General features: G+C 44.5%; 1 protein-coding gene across 3 annotated transcripts in view; it reads left to right on the forward strand.

Annotated features, from left to right (window-relative positions):
- The first annotated feature begins 7977 nt into the window (after nt 1–7977).
- The window catches only part of LOC149917996 (sex comb on midleg-like protein 2), a 174399-nt gene continuing 157865 nt past the window's right edge, over nt 7978–24511 (forward strand). The window contains exon 1 of one of the 3 annotated variants that reach the window (XM_090138389.1): nt 7978–8111. In XM_090138389.1, the coding sequence (XP_089994515.1) occupies nt 8105–8111 (7 nt within the window). In that variant the 5' untranslated portion in view covers nt 7978–8104. The remainder of the gene's footprint in view (nt 8112–24511) is intronic. The other 2 variants (XM_090138392.1, XM_090138390.1) reach the window with 2 other exon arrangements.

Here is a 24511-nt window from a genome sequence, read left to right on the forward strand (position 1 = left end):
ATGCACACGAGTCTTCCAATCCATATTTTCTATGTTATTTAAAGTAATAAGGTTATGTATGGTATTTTATGTTGGTTTCATTTACATTTGCAGGTACTAAAATCTAACAAGTTTCTCAAAACCTGTAACAGAAAAATGCTGAGAAGAATCAAATTTATTGCTCTCTCTCTTCACATACATTGGGCTTATGATCCTCCCACTTCAGTGGCTGCTCTTCCATGTATTACTGAGTGCAATCATGTACAAATATAAGATAAACATTTTCTTTAAAGTATTTATAGTATGTTGCGCTCAAATAAATATTTGAGAAAATAAAGAAATAACCTGACAGCTATTAATCAGAGTTTTATTGCCTTTAATATATGATCCATCCTGATATAGCAATTATTGTTGTTTTAGTAAATGCATTACCTCACTTTTACAGGTTTATTTTCAGCCAGTATATCTATCCTTTTGCTCAACACAACAGAGAACTTTCCAATAGCCAAAAAACATTCTGCCTTTAAATTAAATTAATCTTCTTGGAAATATTACTCTTCCAACTCTCCTGTTCTGTATGTCAGCTACTGCTCAAAGCTGTCTACTGTTCCTCCTGTTAACCATACAGTTATTAAAACTTGGTATATGAATACCTTTTCATCATATTTATCCACAATAAATGAATGAGACTTCTCCCCATAGAATCTTTCTATGAAACTTTCCATCCCTCTGTCTTTCTGCTAAATCTCAAATAATCTGAACTGCAGTTCATTTAGATATTAGACCTCAGGTTCAGATAACATCCTTGAGGTAATAAAATGTTATTGTCTGACAGATCTAAAGTGATATTTTTCCTGTAGAAAATTCCATGGGGCACTTACACTGAAACTGAGAAGTGTTTTTCCTTCTCTTGCTGAGTGAGGGTTTAAATAGGAAATGCATATACACAGAGCAAAACTTGGAAGGTAACATTTCCCATCAGGTCTTTTCAGTATTACAGAGCAAGAAAAAGATTTTTAAGACTTGCATGTGCTGATTAAGGTGATTGAATTTTTTCTACTATTATTTTCCTTTCAGTTTAGCAATAAAGAAATACATTAAAAAAATGCAGTAGGGGAAAGATCTGCCCATGGATTTGTTGTATTTGTGCATATCTAAATAGCAGTACAGGCATCTTGTCATCCCAAGGACACCATGGAGTATTCATATAATATAAAGAGAGATGATGGGGATTTTCTAATAACTAAATTGGAAATCAGAAATGTTACTTTTTTTTTTTTTTTTTTTTTTTCCCAATTTACCAGTTTGCAAGCAATGCCTCCTTTTCCATAAAGACAGCTCTTCAAGAAAGCCCATTTCTAACACTCACAGACCTGTGCAGAACACCGTTTTTCATAGATGACAGACAGTAACTTTACAATAACATCAGCCATTTCTTTCAACACTGTCACAAATACCATTCAACAACAAATAGCATTCAACTAGGCCTCAACTGCCTAATTTCATTGAAGCCTGTATACCTTTCATTCAGTGTTAACATTACTTGAAAAAAAGTGTTTGGACGTTACATTATATTATCCTCAGTTCATCGTGTTGTAGCAGATCTAATCTTTAATGAAAACGAGACATGTAGGAATCCTATTTGAACTTTTCTTTTATCTTCACTCTTATTTCAAAAAGAAAGTTGTTGATTAAACACACCTAGTGACAAACCAACATGTGATTATCATCTATAATAAATGATACTCCTGCTTGCTAGTATAATTGTATTTGCTTTTCTTGTTGCCTTTGCTTGCTTCATCCACACCAGTAGATGTGTTGAGAAAACTGACTGGGAGAAAAGAGGTCATTCCCTGGTCCTGGTTACAAAGACAGCACAGACACAGCCCATGGTGACTGAAAAACAAGGAATAAAGAGGTTCAAGACTGTACTGCAAAAGTGTATTGCAACTGCAGGTTGCTTAAAGAAGTAGAAGCAAAGGGAATGTCCACAGGTTTGAAAAAGTGGCCTGCAACTACACGATATTCATTGTTTCAGAAAGGAGATTTAACGATGCAAAATCTTTGGCAAGAAAACAGTTGTTTTTAGGGATCAAATAGAGAGAGAAATAGTGCTGGGGACCTAGACTCCATTTAGGACATAATACTTGTCTTGTCTCTACACGTGAAAATATTTTAAATTACTAGCTGAGAGATCAGGGGTCCTGAACCATGGTATGTTCATTATTGTTGATTGCATGTACTGTGTCATATCACTTAAAAAATTAAAAACATTAATGGCACTGAAATTTCAAACTGGGTGCACGTACCACTGTGCATAACAACTGACAAGCTATTATCTACGTTGATTAAAACTCTTAGTGCTAGTGTTTTAGCTTCTCCAAAAGCAAGGAATAAACAATTTGAATGTAGGCTTTATCAGCATTTGTACTTGTAATAAAACCAGGAATATTCATAGAATCATAGAATCATAGAATTTTTTTTTGAGTTGGAAGGGACTCTTACAGACCATTGAGTCCAGTTCCCCAGTAATGAACAGGGACACCCACAGAGGTCAGAGACCTCAGAGGCCTGTCCAGCCTGACCATGAATATCTCCCCACTGCCATAATGTTGTCTTGCCCCAGACCTATACAAGACTACAAAGTGAGTCACCAGCTCTGGATTCCTACTTAGGAGGGGTTTGCCATCAAGATAGACAGCAAGTCTCCATGTAACCCTCTCCTCTAGGCATCAGCCCTGGGAAACATGCTGCCAAATATTCTTCAGAAAAGCATCTTAGAGAGGTTTCTGTGAGCAGATGGGGGACATTTGATGAAGCAAACGGATGCTGGGTAAGCAGTAATTCTCACTCAACAACCAGCCTGGGGGCTCCGTTCTTTCTTCATTTCCATTCTTTCTGATGGAAATGTCCTTGAAACTTAACCTTTTCCTACTTTTCCAGTACTTGTTTGATACTTTCTTTTTCTAGTAAGCAAAAATTCTAAGCCCTTGTCCTCCAGTAACTGTCTTCCATTTTCTGATACATTCAAAGATAACCTTTGGAGGCATGCCTTTTTCTGGGAAGCCAAATTCTAACAGCAGAAAAAAATTTCAAAGGCTGTATGGAGAGCATCAACTACAATGGCAATAATATCACTGACCTTGCTAGAAGGAAGAAATTGGAACCGTCTAATGTGGTAAGAACATAACTTTATCATCATCTAAACTTCTGCTTCTCCTTCTAAGGAAAGTTTGTGAGTGTGTGTGACAGATGTTCTGAAATCATATAATATATAAAACAAAGTTTGTCACATGCCTAAAGATTTCATTATACATACTTTTATGATTTTTTTTTTTTGTTTGTTTGTTTGTTTGTTTTTAATATCTGGGAACCTGTTTCTGCTGGGATTTAAGTTTCAGCTTTACAGAATTAGCCTTCAGCATCAGATGAATGTTTTTTAAAAGAAAACCAGTAGATCAGTATATACATTTTTGCTTTCATCTTATAGTAACCCAAAACTAGGATGGACAATATTTATTGTTAAATCAATTGCAGTGTGTCAAGGATCTAAATCCTGTTATCTTCCATCCCCACAGAGCAAGTTGCGTGGGTGTGCAAAATCATTAGAAAGGGAAGGCTCAGAGCCATTTTATGGGAGCTCCGTAAAGCATCAAGATACTAAACTTTGAAACTGTTATTTAGCTTATTAACATTACAGGGATTATTAACATTACATTCTATTTTTTTCTCTCCAAAGCATTCATAGTTGCTTTCATGTTTAAACTTGTGTCTTTCTGTAAGGGTTGATCAGGAAATCACTTTAATTTCTGTATTTTTAAGAATCTAGGCGTTCCTAAAATAGTTGGTGGATTACATGAGCAATGTGGGTAGGAAATAAATGTATTATTACCCTGAATTTGAGATAGATCTGTTCAAGGCTTTCTTCTGTACAGTACTGCAGCCTTCACAAAGCCCTGCTCACAGTATGTATAGTTTGATTACCGCTTTTTTTCTTTATGTATTTTGCATAGTACATAACAGTAATGAAGAATAAGATATAAGATAAACATGTACAGTAGAAATAAAGTGCAATGATTCTTCTTGGACAGATGTGCAACTTCTGAGATGTCTGTAGGACAAATTCCAGCTTTTGAAAAGCATAGCACAGCTAACAGTTCTGTAGAGTGTCTATAAACTCCTCTTTCTGGTTTATTTGGATGTGAATTTTCTGTTTGCTTGTTTTGTTTGTTAGTTGATTACATTCTGTTGCCTGTGACATTAAAGCAAAATCTACATATGTAGATTTGGTAGTGTTAGAGGTTTACCACTAAACTGTGGCATGCTAGTTTAATCTGATGATTCACTTCTGAGAATATAGAAACAGAAGTGAACTTTGCTTTCAGATGAATTATTTAAATTTCTTCCGCTCTTCAAAAACAGAATCAGTTTCACTTATGAAATCAACATGGATGTTTATGTTTCTTACAAAAAAACTTTTATTCTTCTAGTTTTGAACCTGATTTAGCATGAAAAATACTAAGCTGAAACTACTATTTTTGTTAACCACGTTTATGTTAATGGCACTTAAGCAATCCAACCAGGATCAAAGCTCCATTGTAGGAACTGTGCAGATGCATAGCAGTAGACATATCCTGCCCTAAAGAAAAAGCAAAAATAAATAACGTAATGAAATGGAACACAAAGTAATTGGTAAAGTTACAAGAAGCATCATAGGGGGAAAAAAAAAATAGATGGACAAAGAATAAAAAAGAGGTTTGAGACAAAAATAAAAATGTTCTTACTGTCAGATTTCAGAAGTTGTACAAGGAAAAGGAGTAAAAAATTAAATTTATACAACGAGGATGTCCAGAAAATCTAAGAAGTTAATCTTGATTTTACATTGAACAAAAATAGAATGAATAAAAATCCTTAGGTCTCACAAATACGTATGTTATGATCATAAATGCACCATTAAGAGTCTTTCAACATCTTCTTAAGCAATTTATTCATTTTATCTTTAGAGGGTAACAATGTGGAGCAAAAAAGTTTTGCAGTCCTCTGTGATAGAACAAGTGGCAGCAAACCTTTGAGGAGAAAGAGTAAGATGGATGGCCTTAAACAGTTTTTGCTTTTATTAATGGAGCCTGATTTGTTTTCACAGAAATGAGGCAAATAATAAACATACACAGAAAGGAGAGTAGGAGATAGAAGGACAACAAGAAAAAAAAAATGGAGTGTCAAATTTTCTCCCAAATGGACTTGCAAGAGTTGACAGTGACTTACTAGAGCATTAATTTCTTCTTTACAGCTTTATTCAGGTCTAAGACAGAAAAAAAGAACATGCACACGAGTCTTCCAATCCATATTTTCTATGTTATTTAAAGTAATAAGGTTATGTATGGTATTTTATGTTGGTTTCATTTACATTTGCAGGTACTAAAATCTAACAAGTTTCTCAAAACCTGTAACAGAAAAATGCTGAGAAGAATCAAATTTATTGCTCTCTCTCTTCACATACATTGGGCTTATGATCCTCCCACTTCAGTGGCTGCTCTTCCATGTATTACTGAGTGCAATCATGTACAAATATAAGATAAACATTTTCTTTAAAGTATTTATAGTATGTTGCGCTCAAATAAATATTTGAGAAAATAAAGAAATAACCTGACAGCTATTAATCAGAGTTTTATTGCCTTTAATATATGATCCATCCTGATATAGCAATTATTGTTGTTTTAGTAAATGCATTACCTCACTTTTACAGGTTTATTTTCAGCCAGTATATCTATCCTTTTGCTCAACACAACAGAGAACTTTCCAATAGCCAAAAAACATTCTGCCTTTAAATTAAATTAATCTTCTTGGAAATATTACTCTTCCAACTCTCCTGTTCTGTATGTCAGCTACTGCTCAAAGCTGTCTACTGTTCCTCCTGTTAACCGTACAGTTATTAAAACTTGGTATATGAATACCTTTTCATCATATTTATCCACAATAAATGAATGAGACTTCTCCCCATAGAATCTTTCTATGAAACTTTCCATCCCTCTGTCTTTCTGCTAAATCTCAAATAATCTGAACTGCAGTTCATTTAGATATTAGACCTCAGGTTCAGATAACATCCTTGAGGTAATAAAATGTTATTGTCTGACAGATCTAAAGTGATATTTTTCCTGTAGAAAATTCCATGGGGCACTTACACTGAAACTGAGAAGTGTTTTTCCTTCTCTTGCTGAGTGAGGGTTTAAATAGGAAATGCATATACACAGAGCAAAATTTGGAAGGTAACATTTCCCATCAGGTCTTTTCAGTATTACAGAGCAAGAAAAAGATTTTTAAGACTTGCATGTGCTGATTAAGGTGATTGAATTTTTTCTACTATTATTTTCCTTTTAGTTTAGCAATAAAGAAATACATTAAAAAAATGCAGTAGGGGAAAGATCTGCCCATGGATTTGTTGTATTTGTGCATATCTAAATAGCAGTACAGGCATCTTGTCATCCCAAGGACACCATGGAGTATTCATATAATATAAAGAGAGATGATGGGGATTTTCTAATAACTAAATTGGAAATCAGAAATGTTACTTTTTTTTTTTTTTTTTTTTCCCCAATTTACCAGTTTGCAAGCAATGCCTCCTTTTCCATAAAGACAGCTCTTCAAGAAAGCCCATTTCTAACACTCACAGACCTGTGCAGAACACCGTTTTTCATAGATGACAGACAGTAACTTTACAATAACATCAGCCATTTCTTTCAACACTGTCACAAATACCATTCAACAACAAATAGCATTCAACTAGGCCTCAACTGCCTAATTTCATTGAAGCCTGTATACCTTTCATTCAGTGTTAACATTACTTGAAAAAAAGTGTTTGGACGTTACATTATATTATCCTCAGTTCATCGTGTTGTAGCAGATCTAATCTTTAATGAAAACGAGACATGTAGGAATCCTATTTGAACTTTTCTTTTATCTTCACTCTTATTTCAAAAAGAAAGTTGTTGATTAAACACACCTAGTGACAAACCAACATGTGATTATCATCTATAATAAATGATACTCCTGCTTGCTAGTATAATTGTATTTGCTTTTCTTGTTGCCTTTGCTTGCTTCATCCACACCAGTAGATGTGTTGAGAAAACTGACTGGGAGAAAAGAGGTCATTCCCTGGTCCTGGTTACAAAGACAGCACAGACACAGCCCATGGTGACTGAAAAACAAGGAATAAAGAGGTTCAAGACTGTACTGCAAAAGTGTATTGCAACTGCAGGTTGCTTAAAGAAGTAGAAGCAAAGGGAATGTCCACAGGTTTGAAAAAGTGGCCTGCAACTACACGATATTCATTGTTTCAGAAAGGAGATTTAACGATGCAAAATCTTTGGCAAGAAAACAGTTGTTTTTAGGGATCAAATAGAGAGAGAAATAGTGCTGGGGACCTAGACTCCATTTAGGACATAATACTTGTCTTGTCTCTACACATGAAAATATTTTAAATTACTAGCTGAGAGATCAGGGGTCCTGAACCATGGTATGTTCATTATTGTTGATTGCATGTACTGTGTCATATCACTTAAAAAATTAAAAACATTAATGGCACTGAAATTTCAAACTGGGTGCACGTACCAGTGTGCATAACAACTGACAAGCTATTATCTACGTTGATTAAAACTCTTAGTGCTAGTGTTTTAGCTTCTCCAAAAGCAAGGAATAAACAATTTGAATGTAGGCTTTATCAGTATTTGTACTTGTAATAAAACCAGGAATATTCATAGAATCATAGAATCATAGAATTTTTTTTTGAGTTGGAAGGGACTCTTACAGACCATTGAGTCCAGTTCCCCAGTAATGAACAGGGACACCCACAGAGGTCAGAGACCTCAGAGGCCTGTCCAGCCTGACCATGAATATCTCCCCACTGCCATAATGTTGTCTTGCCCCAGACCTATACAAGACTACAAAGTGAGTCACCAGCTCTGGATTCCTACTTAGGAGGGGTTTGCCATCAAGATAGACAGCAAGTCTCCATGTAACCCTCTCCTCTAGGCATCAGCCCTGGGAAACATGCTGCCAAATATTCTTCAGAAAAGCATCTTAGAGAGGTTTCTGTGAGCAGATGGGGGACATTTGATGAAGCAAACGGATGCTGGGTAAGCAGTAATTCTCACTCAACAACCAGCCTGGGGGCTCCGTTCTTTCTTCATTTCCATTCTTTCTGATGGAAATGTCCTTGAAACTTAATTGAGTTTGCATGGAATTTTACACTTTTTGGATTTCTAATCTTTCTCATCATTAATCCTTAAATATGTGTTCCACAATACCACTAACCAATTATAGAAAAATAATTTAAAATAATCATGTATCAAACTTTTTTAAAATTCTATTTGGAAGGTAGGAGACCTAATTACAGGCATGGGACTTTAATGTATGTGCTGAAAACTGAAACTCAATATCTACTTTTTCATTGCTCTTCAGCAACCTGAGCAAATAGATTACCTCCTGTGATAGGTTTCTGACAGTCTCTCTTAGTTTGACAGTTATTTTAGAGAGAGTCACTTTTGTATATAATGAAAGGAAAAGTTGCCAAGCATACGTACATATTTTATGTTTCTTAAAACTTAAAAGCTAGAGGAAAGACTCCATTTTTAGTCATGCCATTTTAAATTCAGAGTATTTGTACCGTCCGCCAGGTTTACATCAATGACACAGAATGGCATCTAGCCCAAGGGCTGAGTTACATTTCTTGCACAGGAAGGGCAGCTTTTATAATTGAGTGTATCAGTTACTGCTTTGAACTTTTTTTGTGTTACTACATTCATGTGAAAATATGATGTGCATTTTCACATCTTCTATGTATGCCAAAAGAATTAAAAGCAATTTCTATCGAAGTGTTTCCTTGAAATTGCAACATAAAAAATATATAAATATTAAAAACAATAAAACAAAACAAGACATTTTCTCCCAGAAATACCAGGACTCTTAGAAATACCCCACGTTTCATCTCAAGAATACTGCTTTCCACTCCTCAAGATCACACTGACTCCCATCACAATGGCCTTTTCTCCCACATACACCAGCTTTCTCCCAAATACACGACATTTTCTCCCACATACACCCGTTTTCTCCCAAAGATGGGACATATTCTCCCAGAAATGCCAGCTTATTCTTTAAAAAACGGCCTTTTTTTCCCAAAATACCAGCTTTCTCACAAACACCTGTCATTTTCCAACCAAGTCTGCTACTATCTCCCAGAAACAGCCGGTTTCCGAGAAATACCTGACGTTTGCTCTCCCAAATACTACTTGACACTCCTCCAGAGGACATTGTCTCCCCTATTTACCACGTTGTCTCCCCAAGAGACCACTTGGCACACCAAAAAGACCACCGTTGCTCTCCAGTACAAGATCTTCTTTCCCACCGGTTCCCACTTTTCTCCCCCAGCTATGTCATTTCCTCCCAGAAATGCCACTTTTCCCTTGGAAATTTCACCTTCTCTTCCAAAAAGAGGAGATTTGCTCCCAGAAATACCCCTTCTCTTACAACTGCCACACGCTTTCTCCCCAAAAAGCCTCCATGACAATGCCAAATGGGACACTTGCAGCCAAGAAGAGGACACCTTCTCTCAGAAAGACCACTTTTCTCCCCAAGAGAGGAGATTTTCTCCCAATTGGATGACATTTGCTGTAAGAAAGACCTGTTTTCTTCCCTCAAGAGGACATTGTCTTTCCCACTGAGGACATTTTCTCCCAGAAGTGCCGCTACTCTGTGAAACACCTCCATTTCCTCCCAAATCTACTCCATGACACGCCTCAGGATGACACTTACTCCCCGATTTGGGGCATTTTCTCCCAGAAATACCACTTCTCTCCCAAAGGGATGGCCTTTTCCCTCTCTAGCATCTGTTTCCTCACCAATACCTGGCATTTTCTCCCAGAAACACCAGCTTTCTCACACATACATCACCTTCTCCCCCCCACATCAGATGTTCCCTCCAAGAAATATGGCATTTGATCACAGATATACTCTTTCAAGGTAATACCAGGTTTCATAAAAATACCTCATAATTTCTCCATGAAGTTCGTTAGCAAGATGACACTTTCACCCTAAATAGGAGATTTTCTCTCAGAAATGCATGCTTCCCCCTCACAGAACGGCATCTTCTCCACAAATTAGGACATTATCTCCCCGAAATACCACATTTCTCCAATCCAATGACATTATCTCTACGGAGAGTTTGCAGTTGCTGCCCGTTAAATCACTTTTCTCCCCGAATACCACTTTCAGACTTCAACAGCGGTCTTGTCGGATGCCGAGAAAGGGCGACTTCAGCCGGATGCGTTTCTCGGACGAGCGGCTTCTTCTGCGCACATCCCAAAGGAGTGGTTCTGACTTCTCCTTGTGTCCATGCATTCTGCACTACGCTTCTCTCTCATTCTTAACCCTTGATTCCTAGGGACATTTCGTTTTTCTCTGTTTTTCCGATGCTACACTTCAGCATTCTGTGACGAACAGAGTGGAAGGGAAAAGCCCCTCTAATAAGGCAGCTAGAAGTTCCAGGAGCGGCACACGTTGTGCTTTCAGGGAGGACGTTACAGAAAGTCGAGAGATGTGGATTCTTTCCTGCGGAGAAAAAAACCCCTGTTTTCAGGAAATGCAGTATTCTGAAATCGCACGTTCTCGGCATAGCAATGTCGCTATTTCGCTCTCGTGGGTGGACGGCGCCACTCTCTGTTAACCGCTTCGGAGAGCTTGCAGTTGCTGGCCGAGAAATCGCTTTTCTCCCCGAATGCCTCTTTGTGCCTTCAGCAGCGGTCTCGTCTCTCTCGCATGCCGAGAAAGAGCGACTTCAGCCGGATGCTTTTCTCGGACGAGCGGCTTCTTCTGCGCACATCGCAAAGGAGCGGTTCTGTCTTCTCCTTGTGTCCATGCATTCTGCACTACGCTTCTCTCTCATTCTTATGCCTTTCCTTTTTTTTCTAGGGACATTTCGTTTTTATCTGTTTTTTCCGATGCTACACATCAGCATTCTGTGACGAACAGAGTAGAAGGGAAAAGCCCCTCTAATAAGGTAACTAGAAGTTCCAGGAGCGACACACGTTGTGCTTTCAGAGAGGACGTTACAGAAAGTCGAGAGATGTGGATTCTTTCCTGAGGAGAAAAAATCCCCTGTTTTCAGGAAATGCAGTATTCTGAAATCGCACGTTCTCGGCATAGCAATGTCGCTATTTCGCTCTCGTGGGTGTACAGCGCCACTCTCTGTTAACCGCTTCGGAGAGTTTGCAGTTGCTGGCCGTTAAATCGCTTTTCTCCCCGAATGCCGCTGTGTGCCTTCAGCAGCGGTCTCGTCTCTCTCGCATGCCGAGAAAGAGCGACTTCAGCCGGATGCTTTTCTCGGACGAGCGGCTTCTTCTGCGCACATCGCAAAGGAGCGGTTCTTGTCTTCTCCTTGTGTCCATGCATTCTGCACTACGCTTCTCTCTCATTCTTAACCCTTGATTCCTAGGGACATTTCGTTTTTCTCTGTTTTTCCGATGCTACACTTCAGCATTCTGTGACGAACAGAGTGGAAGGGAAAAGCCCCTCTAATAAGGCAGCTAGAAGTTCCAGGAGCGACACACGTTGTGCTTTCAGAGAGGACGTTACAGAAAGTCGAGAGATGTGGATTCTTTCTTGCGGAGAAAAAAACCCCTGTTTTCAGGAAATGCAGTATTCTGAAATCGGACGTTCTCGGCATAGCGATGTCGCTATTTCGGTCTCGTGGGTTGACAGCGCCACTCTCTGTTAACCGCTTCGGAGAGTTTGCAGTTGCTGGCCGTTAAATCGCTTTTCTCCCCGAATGCCGCTGCGTGCCTTCAGCAGCGGTCTCGTCTCTCTCGCATGCCGAGAAAGAGCGACTTCAGCCGGATGCTTTTCTCGGACGAGCGGCTTCTTCTGCGCACATCGCAAAGGAGCGGTTCTGTCTTCTCCTTGTGTCCATGCATTCTGCACTACGCTTCTCTCTCATTCTTATGCCTTTCCTTTTATTTCTAGGGACATTTCGTTTTTCTCTGTTTTTCCGATGCTGCACATCAGCATTCTGTGACGAACAGAGTAGAAGGGAAAAGCCCCTCTAATAAGGCAGCTAGAAGTTCCAGGAGCGACACACGTTGTGCTTTCAGAGAGGACGTTACAGAAAGTCGAGAGATGTGGATTCTTTCCTGCGGAGAAAAAACCCCCTGTTTTCAGGAAATGCAGTATTCTGAAATCGCACGTTCTCGGCCTAGCGATGTCGCTATTTCGCTCTCGTGGGTGGACAGCGCCACTGTCTGTTAACCGCTTCGGAGAGTTTGCAGTTGCTGGCCGTTAAATCGCTTTTCTCCCCGAATGCCGCTGTGTGCCTTCAGCAGTGGTCTCGTCTCTCTCGCATGCCGAGAAAGAGCGACTTCAGCCGGATGCTTTTCTCGGACGAGCGGCTTCTTCTGCGCACATCGCAAAGGAGCGGTTCTTGCCTTCTCCTTGTGTCCATGCATTCTGCACTACGCTTCTCTCTCATTCTTAACCCTTGATTCCTAGGGACATTTCGTTTTTCTCTGTTTTTCCGATGCTACACTTCAGCATTCTGTGACGAACAGAGTGGAAGGGAAAAGCCCCTCTAATAAGGCAGCTAGAAGTTCCAGGAGCGGCACACGTTGTGCTTTCAGGGAGGACATTACAGAAAGTCGAGAGATGTGGATTCTTTCCTGCGGAGAAAAAAACCCCTGTTTTCAGGAAATGCAGTATTCTGAAATCGCATGTTCTCGGCATAGCAATTTCGCTATTTCGCTCTCGTGGGTGGACAGCGCCACTCTCTGTTAACCGCTTCGGAGAGCTTGCAGTTGCTGGCCGTTAAATCGCTTTTCTCCCCGAATGCCGCTGTGTGCCTTCAGCAGCGGTCTCGTCTCTCTCGCATGCCGAGAAAGAGCGACTTCAGCCGGATGCTTTTCTCGGACGAGCGGCTTCTTCTGCGCACATCGCAAAGGAGCGGTTCTTGTCTTCTCCTTGTGTCCATGCATTCTGCACTACGCTTCTCTCTCATTCTTAACCCTTGATTCCTAGGGACATTTCGTTTTTCTCTGTTTTTCCGATGCTACACTTCAGCATTCTGTGACGAACAGAGTGGAAGGGAAAAGCCCCTCTAATAAGGCAGCTAGAAGTTCCAGGAGCGACACACGTTGTGCTTTCAGAGAGGACGTTACAGAAAGTCGAGAGATGTGGATTCTTTCCTGCGGAGAAAAAAAACCCTGTTTTCAGGAAATGCAATATTCTGAAATCGGACGTTCTCGGCATAGCGATGTCGCTATTTCGGTCTCGTGGGTTGACAGCGCCACTGTCTGTTAACCGCTTCGGAGAGTTTGCAGTTGCTGGCCGTTAAATCGCTTTTCTCCCCGAATGCCGCTGTGTGCCTTCAGCAGCGGTCTCGTCTCTCTCGCATGCCGAGAAAGAGCGACTTCAGCCGGATGCTTTTCTCGGACGAGCGGCTTCTTCTGCGCACATCGCAAAGGAGCGGTTCTTGTCTTCTCCTTGTGTCCATGCATTCTGCACTACGCTTCTCTCTCATTCTTAACCCTTGATTCCTAGGGACATTTCGTTTTTCTCTGTTTTTCCGATGCTACACTTCAGCATTCTGTGACGAACAGAGTGGAAGGGAAAAGCCCCTCTAATAAGGCAGCTAGAAGTTCCAGGAGCGACACACGTTGTGCTTTCAGAGAGGACGTTACAGAAAGTCGAGAGATGTGGATTCTTTCCTGCGGAGAAAAAAACCCCTGTTTTCAGGAAATGCAATATTCTGAAATCGGACGTTCTCGGCATAGCGATGTCGCTATTTCGGTCTCGTGGGTTGACAGCGCCACTGTCTGTTAACCGCTTCGGAGAGTTTGCAGTTGCTGGCCGTTAAATCGCTTTTCTCCCCGAATGCCGCTGTGTGCCTTCAGCAGCGGTCTCGTCTCTCTCGCATGCCGAGAAAGAGCGACTTCAGCCGGATGCTTTTCTCGGACGAGCGGCTTCTTCTGCGCACATCGCAAAGGAGCGGTTCTTGTCTTCTCCTTGTGTCCATGCATTCTGCACTACGCTTCTCTCTCATTCTTAACCCTTGATTCCCAGGGACATTTCGTTTTTCTCTGTTTTTCCGATGCTACACTTCAGCATTCTGTGACGAACAGAGTGGAAGGGAAAAGCCCCTCTAATAAGGCAGCTAGAAGTTCCAGGAGCGGCACACGTTGTGCTTTCAGGGAGGACGTTACAGAAAGTCGAGAGATGTGGATTCTTTCCTGCGGAGAAAAAAACCCCTGTTTTCAGGAAATGCAGTATTCTGAAATCGCACGTTCTCGGCATAGCAATGTCGCTATTTCGCTCTCGTGGGTGGACGGCGCCACTCTCTGTTAACCGCTTCGGAGAGCTTGCAGTTGCTGGCCGAGAAATCGCTTTTCTCCCCGAATGCCGCTTTGTGCCTTCAGCAGCGGTCTCGTCTCTCTCGCATGCCGAGAAAGAGTGACTTCAGCCGGATGCTTTTCTCGGACGAGCGGCTTCTTCTGCGCACATCGCAAAGGAGCGGTTCTGTCTTCTCCTTGTGTCCATGCATTCTGCACTACGCTTCTCTCTCATTCTTATGCCTTTCCTTTTTTTTTAGGGACATTTCGTTTTTATCTGTTTTTTCCGATGCTACACATCAGCATTCTGTGACGAACAGAGTAGAAGGGAAAAGCCCCTCTAATAAGGCAGGTAGAAGTTCCAGGAGCGGCACACGTTGTGCTTTCAGGGAGGACGTTACAGAAAGTCGAGAGATGTGGATTCTTTCCTGCGGAGAAAAAAACCCCTGTTTTCAGGAAATGCAGTATTCTGAAATCGCATGTTCTCGGCATAGCAATTTCGCTATTTCGCTCTCGTGGGTGGACAGCGCCACTCTCTGTTAACCGCTTCGGAGAGTTTGCAGTTGCTGGCCGTTAAATCGCTTTTCTCCCCGAATGCCGCTGTGTGCCTTCAGCAGCGGTCTCGTCTCTCTCGCATGCCGAGAAAGAGCGACTTCAGCCGGATGCTTTTCTCGGACGAGCGGCTTCTTCTGCGCACATCGCAAAGGAGCGGTTCTTGTCTTCTCCTTGTGTCCATGCATTCTGCACTACGCTTCTCTCTCATTCTTAACCCTTGATTCCTAGGGACATTTCGTTTTTCTCTGTTTTTCCGATGCTACACTTCAGCATTCTGTGACGAACAGAGTGGAAGGGAAAAGCCCCTCTAATAAGGCAGCTAGAAGTTCCAGGAGCGGCACACGTTGTGCTTTCAGGGAGGACGTTACAGAAAGTCGAGAGATGTGGATTCTTTCCTGCGGAGAAAAAAACCCCTGTTTTCAGGAAATGCAGTATTCTGAAATCGCACGTTCTCGGCATAGCAATGTCGCTATTTCGCTCTCGTGGGTGGACGGCGCCACTCTCTGTTAACCGCTTCGGAGAGCTTGCAGTTGCTGGCCGAGAAATCGCTTTTCTCCCCGAATGCCGCTGTGTGCCTTCAGCAGCGGTCTCGTCTCTCTCGCATGCCGAGAAAGAGCGACTTCAGCCGGATGCTTTTCTCGGACGAGCGGCTTCTTCTGCGCACATCGCAAAGGAGCGGTTCTGTCTTCTCCTTGTGTCCATGCATTCTGCACTACGCTTCTCTCTCATTCTTATGCCTTTCCTTTTATTTCTAGGGACATTTCGTTTTTCTCTGTTTTTTCCGATGCTACATATCAGCATTCTGTGACGAACAGAGTAGAAGGGAAAAGCCCCTCTAATAAGGTAACTAGAAGTTCCAGGAGCGACACACGTTGTGCTTTCAGGGAGGACGTTACAGAAAGTCGAGAGATGTGGATTCTTTCCTGAGGAGAAAAAATCCCCTGTTTTCAGGAAGTGCAGTATTCTGAAATCGCACGTTCTCGGCATAGCAATGTCGCTATTTCGCTCTCGTGGGTGTACAGCGCCACTCTCTGTTAACCGCTTCGGAGAGTTTGCAGTTGCTGGCCGTTAAATCGCTTTTCTCCCCGAATGCCGCTGTGTGCCTTCAGCAGCGGCTCGTCTCTCTCGCATGCCGAGAAAGAGCGACTTCAGCCGGATGCTTTTCTCGGACGAGCGGCTTCTTCTGCGCACATCGCAAAGGAGCGGTTCTTGTCTTCTCCTTGTGTCCATGCATTCTGCACTACGCTTCTCTCTCATTCTTAACCCTTGATTCCTAGGGACATTTCGTTTTTCTCTGTTTTTCCGATGCTACACTTCAGCATTCTGTGAGGAACAGAGTGGAAGGGAAAAGCCCCTCTAATAAGGCAGCTAGAAGTTCCAGGAGCGGCACACGTTGTGCTTTCAGAGAGGATGTTACAGAAAGTCGAGAGATGTGGATTCTTTCCTGCGGAGAAAAAAACCCCTGTTTTCAGGAAATGCAGTATTCTGAAATCGCACGTTCTCGGCATAGCAATGTCGCTATTTCGCTCTCGTGGGTTGACAGCGCCACTCTCTGTTATCCGCTTCGGAGAGCTTGCAGTTGCTGGCCGAGAAATCGCGGTTCTCCCCGAATGCCGCTTTGTGCCTTCAGCAGCGGTCTCGTCTCTCTCGCATGCCGAGAAAGAGCGACTTCAGCCGGATGCTTTTCTCGGACGAGCGGCTTCTTCTGCGCACATCGCAAAGGAGCGGTTCTTGTCTTCTCCTTGTGTCCATGCATTCTGCACTACGCTTCTCTCTCATTCTTATGCCTTTCCTTTTATTTCTAGGGACATTTCGTTTTTCTCTGTTTTTCCGATGCTGCACATCAGCATTCTGTGACGAACGGAGTAGAAGGGAAAAGCCCCTCTATTAAGGCAGGTTGAAGTTCCAGGAGCGACACACGTTGTGCTTTCAGAGAGGACGTTACAGAAAGTCGAGAGATGTGGATTCTTTCCTGCGGAGAAAAAACCCCCTGTTTTCAGGAAATGCAGTATTCTGAAATCGCACGTTCTCGGCCTAGCGATGTCGCTATTTCGCTCTCGTGGGTGGACAGCGCCACTCTCTGTTAACCGCTTCGGAGAGTTTGCAGTTGCTGGCCGAGAAATCGCGGTTCTCCCCGAATTCCGCTTTGTGCCTTCAGCATCGGTCTCGTCTCTCTCGCATGCCGTGAAAGAGCGACTTCAGCCGGATGCTTTTCTCGGACGAGCGGCTTCTTCTGCGCACATCGCAAAGGAGCGGTTCTGTCTTCTCCTTGTGTCCATGCATTCTGCACTACGCTTCTCTCTCATTCTTATGCCTTTCCTTTTATTTCTAGGGACATTTCGTTTTTCTCTGTTTTTCCGATGCTACACTTCAGCATTCTGTGACGAACAGAGTGGAAGGGAAAAGCCCCTCTAATAAGGCAGCTAGAAGTTCCAGGAGAGACACACGTTGTGCTTTCAGAGAGGACGTTACAGAAAGTCGAGAGATGTGGATTCTTTCCTGCGGAGAAAAAAACCCCTGTTTTCAGGAAATGCAGTATTCTGAAATCGCACGTTCTCGGCATAGCGATGTCGCTATTTCGGTCTCGTGGGTGGACAGCGCCACTCTCTGTTAACCGCTTCGGAGAGTTTGCAGTTGCTGGCCGAGAAATCGCTTTTCTCCCCGAATGCCACTTTGTGCCTTCAGCAGCGGTCTCGTCTCTCTCGCATGCCGAGAAAGAGCGACTTCAGCCGGATGCTTTTCTCGGACGAGCGGCTTCTTCTGCGCACATCGCAAAGGAGCGGTTCCATTCTTCTCCTTGTGTCCATGCATTCTGCACTACGCTTCTCTCTCATTCTTAACCCTTGATTCCTAGGGACATTTCGTTTTTCTCTGTTTTTCCGATGCTACACTTCAGCATTCTGTGACGAACAGAGTGGAAGGGAAAAGCCCCTCTAATAAGGCAGCTAGAAGTTCCAGGAGCGGCACACGTTGTGCTTTCAGGGAGGACGTTACAGAAAGTCGAGAGATGTGGATTCTTTCCTGCGGAGAAAAAACCCCCTGTTTTCAGGAAATGCAGTATTCTGAAATCGCACGTTCTCGGCCTAGCGATTTCGCTATTTCGCTCTCGTGGGTGGACAGCGCCACTCTCTGTTAACCGCTTCGGAGAGCTTGCAGTTGCTGGCCGAGAAATCGCGGTTCTCCCCGAATTCCGCTTTGTGCCTTCAGCAGCGGTCTCGTCTCTCTCGCATGCCGAGAAAGAGCGACTTCAGCCGGATGCTTTTCTCGGACGAGCGGCTTCTTCTGCGCACATCGCAAAGGAGCGGTTCTTGTCTTCTCCTTGTGTCCATGCATTCTGCACTACGCTTCTCTCTCATTCTTATGCCTTTCCTTTTATTTCTAGGGACATTTCGTTTTTCTCTGTTTTTCCGATGCTGCACATCAGCATTCTGTGACGAACAGAGTAGAAGGGAAAATCCCCTCTAATAAGGCAGCTAGAAGTTCCAGGAGCGACACACGTTGTGCTTTCAGAGAGGACGTTACAGAAAGTCGAGAGATGTGGATTCTTTCCTGCGGAGAAAAAAACCCCTGTTTTCAGGAAATGCAGTATTCTGAAATCGCACGTTCTCGGCATAGCGATGTCGCTATTTCGCTCTCGTGGGTGGACGGCGCCACTCTCTGTTAACCGCTTCGGAGAGCTTGCAGTTGCTGGCCGAGAAATCGCGGTTCTCCCCGAATGCCGCTGTGTGCCTTCAGCAGCGGTCTCGTCTCTCTCGCATGCCGAGAAAGAGCGACTTCAGCCGGATGCTTTTCTCGGACGAGCGGCTTCTTCTGCGCACATCGCAAAGGAGCGGTTCTTGTCTTCTCCTTGTGTCCATGCATTCTGCACTACGCTTCTCTCTCATTCTTAACCCTTGATTCCTAGGGACATTTCGTTTTTCTCTGTTTTTCCGATGCTACACTTCAGCATTCTGTGACGAACAGAGTGGAAGGGAAAAGCCCCTCTAATAAGGCAGCTAGAAGTTCCAGGAGCGGCACACGTTGTGCTTTCAGGGAGGACGTTACAGAAAGTCGAGAGATGTGGATTCTTTCCTGCGGAGAAAAAAAACCCTGTTTTCAGGAAATGCAGTATTCTGAAATCGGACGTTCTCGGCATAGCAATGTCGCTATTTCGGTCTCGTGGGTTGACAGCGCCACTGTCTGTTAACCGCTTCGGAGAGTTTGCAGTTGCTGGCCGTTAAATCGCTTTTCTCCCCGAATGCCGCTGTGTGCCTTCAGCAGCGGTCTCGTCTCTCTCGCATGCCGAGAAAGAGCGACTTCAGCCGGATGCTTTTCTCGGACGAGCGGCTTCTTCTGCGCACATCGCAAAGGAGCGGTTCTTGTCTTCTCCTTGTGTCCATGCATTCTGCACTACGCTTCTCTCTCATTCTTAACCCTTGATTCCTAGGGACATTTCGTTTTTCTCTGTTTTTCCGATGCTACACTTCAGCATTCTGTGACGAACAGAGTGGAAGGGAAAAGCCCCTCTAATAAGGCAGCTAGAAGTTCCAGGAGCGGCACACGTTGTGCTTTCAGAGAGGATGTTACAGAAAGTCGAGAGATGTGGATTCTTTCCTGCGGAGAAAAAAACCCCTGTTTTCAGGAAATGCAGTATTCTGAAATCGCACGTTCTCGGCATAGCAATGTCGCTATTTCGCTCTCGTGGGTTGACAGCGCCACTCTCTGTTATCCGCTTCGGAGAGCTTGCAGTTGCTGGCCGAGAAATCGCGGTTCTCCCCGAATGCCGCTTTGTGCCTTCAGCAGCGGTCTCGTCTCTCTCGCATGCCGAGAAAGAGCGACTTCAGCCGGATGCTTTTCTCGGACGAGCGGCTTCTTCTGCGCACATCGCAAAGGAGCGGTTCTTGTCTTCTCCTTGTGTCCATGCATTCTGCACTACGCTTCTCTCTCATTCTTATGCCTTTCCTTTTATTTCTAGGGACATTTCGTTTTTCTCTGTTTTTCCGATGCTGCACATCAGCATTCTGTGACGAACGGAGTAGAAGGGAAAAGCCCCTCTATTAAGGCAGGTTGAAGTTCCAGGAGCGACACACGTTGTGCTTTCAGAGAGGACGTTACAGAAAGTCGAGAGATGTGGATTCTTTCCTGCGGAGAAAAAACCCCCTGTTTTCAGGAAATGCAGTATTCTGAAATCGCACGTTCTCGGCCTAGCGATGTCGCTATTTCGCTCTCGTGGGTGGACAGCGCCACTCTCTGTTAACCGCTTCGGAGAGTTTGCAGTTGCTGGCCGAGAAATCGCGGTTCTCCCCGAATTCCGCTTTGTGCCTTCAGCATCGGTCTCGTCTCTCTCGCATGCCGTGAAAGAGCGACTTCAGCCGGATGCTTTTCTCGGACGAGCGGCTTCTTCTGCGCACATCGCAAAGGAGCGGTTCTGTCTTCTCCTTGTGTCCATGCATTCTGCACTACGCTTCTCTCTCATTCTTATGCCTTTCCTTTTATTTCTAGGGACATTTCGTTTTTCTCTGTTTTTCCGATGCTACACTTCAGCATTCTGTGACGAACAGAGTGGAAGGGAAAAGCCCCTCTAATAAGGCAGCTAGAAGTTCCAGGAGAGACACACGTTGTGCTTTCAGAGAGGACGTTACAGAAAGTCGAGAGATGTGGATTCTTTCCTGCGGAGAAAAAAACCCCTGTTTTCAGGAAATGCAGTATTCTGAAATCGCACGTTCTCGGCATAGCGATGTCGCTATTTCGGTCTCGTGGGTGGACAGCGCCACTCTCTGTTAACCGCTTCGGAGAGTTTGCAGTTGCTGGCCGAGAAATCGCTTTTCTCCCCGAATGCCACTTTGTGCCTTCAGCAGCGGTCTCGTCTCTCTCGCATGCCGAGAAAGAGCGACTTCAGCCGGATGCTTTTCTCGGACGAGCGGCTTCTTCTGCGCACATCGCAAAGGAGCGGTTCCATTCTTCTCCTTGTGTCCATGCATTCTGCACTACGCTTCTCTCTCATTCTTAACCCTTGATTCCTAGGGACATTTCGTTTTTCTCTGTTTTTCCGATGCTACACTTCAGCATTCTGTGACGAACAGAGTGGAAGGGAAAAGCCCCTCTAATAAGGCAGCTAGAAGTTCCAGGAGCGGCACACGTTGTGCTTTCAGGGAGGACGTTACAGAAAGTCGAGAGATGTGGATTCTTTCCTGCGGAGAAAAAACCCCCTGTTTTCAGGAAATGCAGTATTCTGAAATCGCACGTTCTCGGCCTAGCGATTTCGCTATTTCGCTCTCGTGGGTGGACAGCGCCACTCTCTGTTAACCGCTTCGGAGAGCTTGCAGTTGCTGGCCGAGAAATCGCGGTTCTCCCCGAATTCCGCTTTGTGCCTTCAGCAGCGGTCTCGTCTCTCTCGCATGCCGAGAAAGAGCGACTTCAGCCGGATGCTTTTCTCGGACGAGCGGCTTCTTCTGCGCACATCGCAAAGGAGCGGTTCTTGTCTTCTCCTTGTGTCCATGCATTCTGCACTACGCTTCTCTCTCATTCTTATGCCTTTCCTTTTATTTCTAGGGACATTTCGTTTTTCTCTGTTTTTCCGATGCTGCACATCAGCATTCTGTGACGAACAGAGTAGAAGGGAAAATCCCCTCTAATAAGGCAGCTAGAAGTTCCAGGAGCGACACACGTTGTGCTTTCAGAGAGGACGTTACAGAAAGTCGAGAGATGTGGATTCTTTCCTGCGGAGAAAAAAACCCCTGTTTTCAGGAAATGCAGTATTCTGAAATCGCACGTTCTCGGCATAGCGATGTCGCTATTTCGCTCTCGTGGGTGGACGGCGCCACTCTCTGTTAACCGCTTCGGAGAGCTTGCAGTTGCTGGCCGAGAAATCGCGGTTCTCCCCGAATGCCGCTGTGTGCCTTCAGCAGCGGTCTCGTCTCTCTCGCATGCCGAGAAAGAGCGACTTCAGCCGGATGCTTTTCTCGGACGAGCGGCTTCTTCTGCGCACATCGCAAAGGAGCGGTTCTTGTCTTCTCCTTGTGTCCATGCATTCTGCACTACGCTTCTCTCTCATTCTTAACCCTTGATTCCTAGGGACATTTCGTTTTTCTCTGTTTTTCCGATGCTACACTTCAGCATTCTGTGACGAACAGAGTGGAAGGGAAAAGCCCCTCTAATAAGGCAGCTAGAAGTTCCAGGAGCGGCACACGTTGTGCTTTCAGGGAGGACGTTACAGAAAGTCGAGAGATGTGGATTCTTTCCTGCGGAGAAAAAAAACCCTGTTTTCAGGAAATGCAGTATTCTGAAATCGGACGTTCTCGGCATAGCAATGTCGCTATTTCGGTCTCGTGGGTTGACAGCGCCACTGTCTGTTAACCGCTTCGGAGAGTTTGCAGTTGCTGGCCGTTAAATCGCTTTTCTCCCCGAATGCCGCTGTGTGCCTTCAGCAGCGGTCTCGTCTCTCTCGCATGCCGAGAAAGAGCGACTTCAGCCGGATGCTTTTCTCGGACGAGCGGCTTCTTCTGCGCACATCGCAAAGGAGCGGTTCTTGTCTTCTCCTTGTGTCCATGCATTCTGCACTACGCTTCTCTCTCATTCTTAACCCTTGATTCCTAGGGACATTTCGTTTTTCTCTGTTTTTCCGATGCTACACTTCAGCATTCTGTGACGAACAGAGTGGAAGGGAAAAGCCCCTCTAATAAGGCAGCTAGAAGTTCCAGGAGCGGCACACGTTGTGCTTTCAGGGAGGACGTTACAGAAAGTCGAGAGATGTGGATTCTTTCCTGCGGAGAAAAAAAACCCTGTTTTCAGGAAATGCAGTATTCTGAAATCGCACGTTCTCGGCATAGCAATGTCGCTATTTCGGTCTCGTGGGTTGACAGCGCCACTGTCTGTTAACCGCTTCGGAGAGTTTGCAGTTGCTGGCCGTTAAATCGCTTTTCTCCCCGAATGCCGCTGTGTGCCTTCAGCAGCGGTCTCGTCTCTCTCGCATGCCGAGAAAGAGCGACTTCAGCCGGATGCTTTTCTCGGACGAGCGGCTTCTTCTGCGCACATCGCAAAGGAGCGGTTCTTGTCTTCTCCTTGTGTCCATGCATTCTGCACTACGCTTCTCTCTCATTCTTAACCCTTGATTCCTAGGGACATTTCGTTTTTCTCTGTTTTTCCGATGCTACACTTCAGCATTCTGTGACGAACAGAGTGGAAGGGAAAAGCCCCTCTAATAAGGCAGCTAGAAGTTCCAGGAGCGGCACACGTTGTGCTTTCAGGGAGGACGTTACAGAAAGTCGAGAGATGTGGACTCTTTCCTGCGGAGAAAAAATCCCCTGTTTTCAGGAAATGCAGTATTCTGAAATCGCACGTTCTCGGCCTAGCGATGTCGCTATTTCGCTCTCGTGGGTGGACAGCGCCACTGTCTGTTAACCGCTTCGGAGAGTTTGCAGTTGCTGGCCGTTAAATCGCTTTTCTCCCCGAATGCCGCTGTGTGCCTTCAGCAGCGGTCTCGTCTCTCTCGCATGCCGAGAAAGAGCGACTTCAGCCGGATGCTTTTCTCGGACGAGCGGCTTCTTCTGCGCACATCGCAAAGGAGCGGTTCTGTCTTCTCCTTGTGTCCATGCATTCTGCACTACGCTTCTCTCTCATTCTTAACCCTTGATTCCTAGGGACATTTCGTTTTTCTCTGTTTTTCCGATGCTACACTTCAGCATTCTGTGACGAACAGAGTGGAAGGGAAAAGCCCCTCTAATAAGGCAGCTAGAAGTTCCAGGAGCGGCACACGTTGTGCTTTCAGGGAGGACGTTACAGAAAGTCGAGAGATGTGGATTCTTTCCTGCGGAGAAAAAACCCCCTGTTTTCAGGAAATGCAGTATTCTGAAATCGCACGTTCTCGGCCTAGCGATGTCGCTATTTCGCTCTCGTGGGTGGACAGCGCCACTGTCTGTTAACCGCTTCGGAGAGCTTGCAGTTGCTGGCCGAGAAATCGCGGTTCTCCCCGAATTCCGCTTTGTGCCTTCAGCTGCGGTCTCGTCTCTCTCGCATGCCGAGAAAGAGCGACTTCAGCCGGATGCTTTTCTCGGACGAGCGGCTTCTTCTGCGCACATCGCAAAGGAGCGGTTCTTGTCTTCTCCTTGTGTCCATGCATTCTGCACTACGCTTCTCTCTCATTCTTAACCCTTGATTCCTAGGGACATTTCGTTTTTCTCTGTTTTTCCGATGCTACACTTCAGCATTCTGTGACGAACAGAGTGGAAGGGAAAAGCCCCTCTAATAAGGCAGCTAGAAGTTCCAGGAGCGACACACGTTGTGCTTTCAGAGAGGACGTTACAGAAAGTCGAGAGATGTGGATTCTTTCTTGCGGAGAAAAAAACCCCTGTTTTCAGGAAATGCAGTATTCTGAAATCGGACGTTCTCGGCATAGCGATGTCGCTATTTCGGTCTCGTGGGTTGACAGCGCCACTCTCTGTTAACCGCTTCGGAGAGTTTGCAGTTGCTGGCCGTTAAATCGCTTTTCTCCCCGAATGCCGCTTTGTGCCTTCAGCAGCGGTCTCGTCTCTCTCGCATGCCGAGAAAGAGCGACTTCAGCCGGATGCTTTTCTCGGACGAGCGGCTTCTTCTGCGCACATCGCAAAGGAGCGGTTCTTGTCTTCTCCTTGTGT

The sequence above is a fragment of the Phasianus colchicus genome, chromosome 4 (assembly GCF_987193195.1).
Source record: "Phasianus colchicus chromosome 4, bPhaCol1.hap1.1, whole genome shotgun sequence".
NCBI lineage: Eukaryota > Metazoa > Chordata > Aves > Galliformes > Phasianidae > Phasianus > Phasianus colchicus.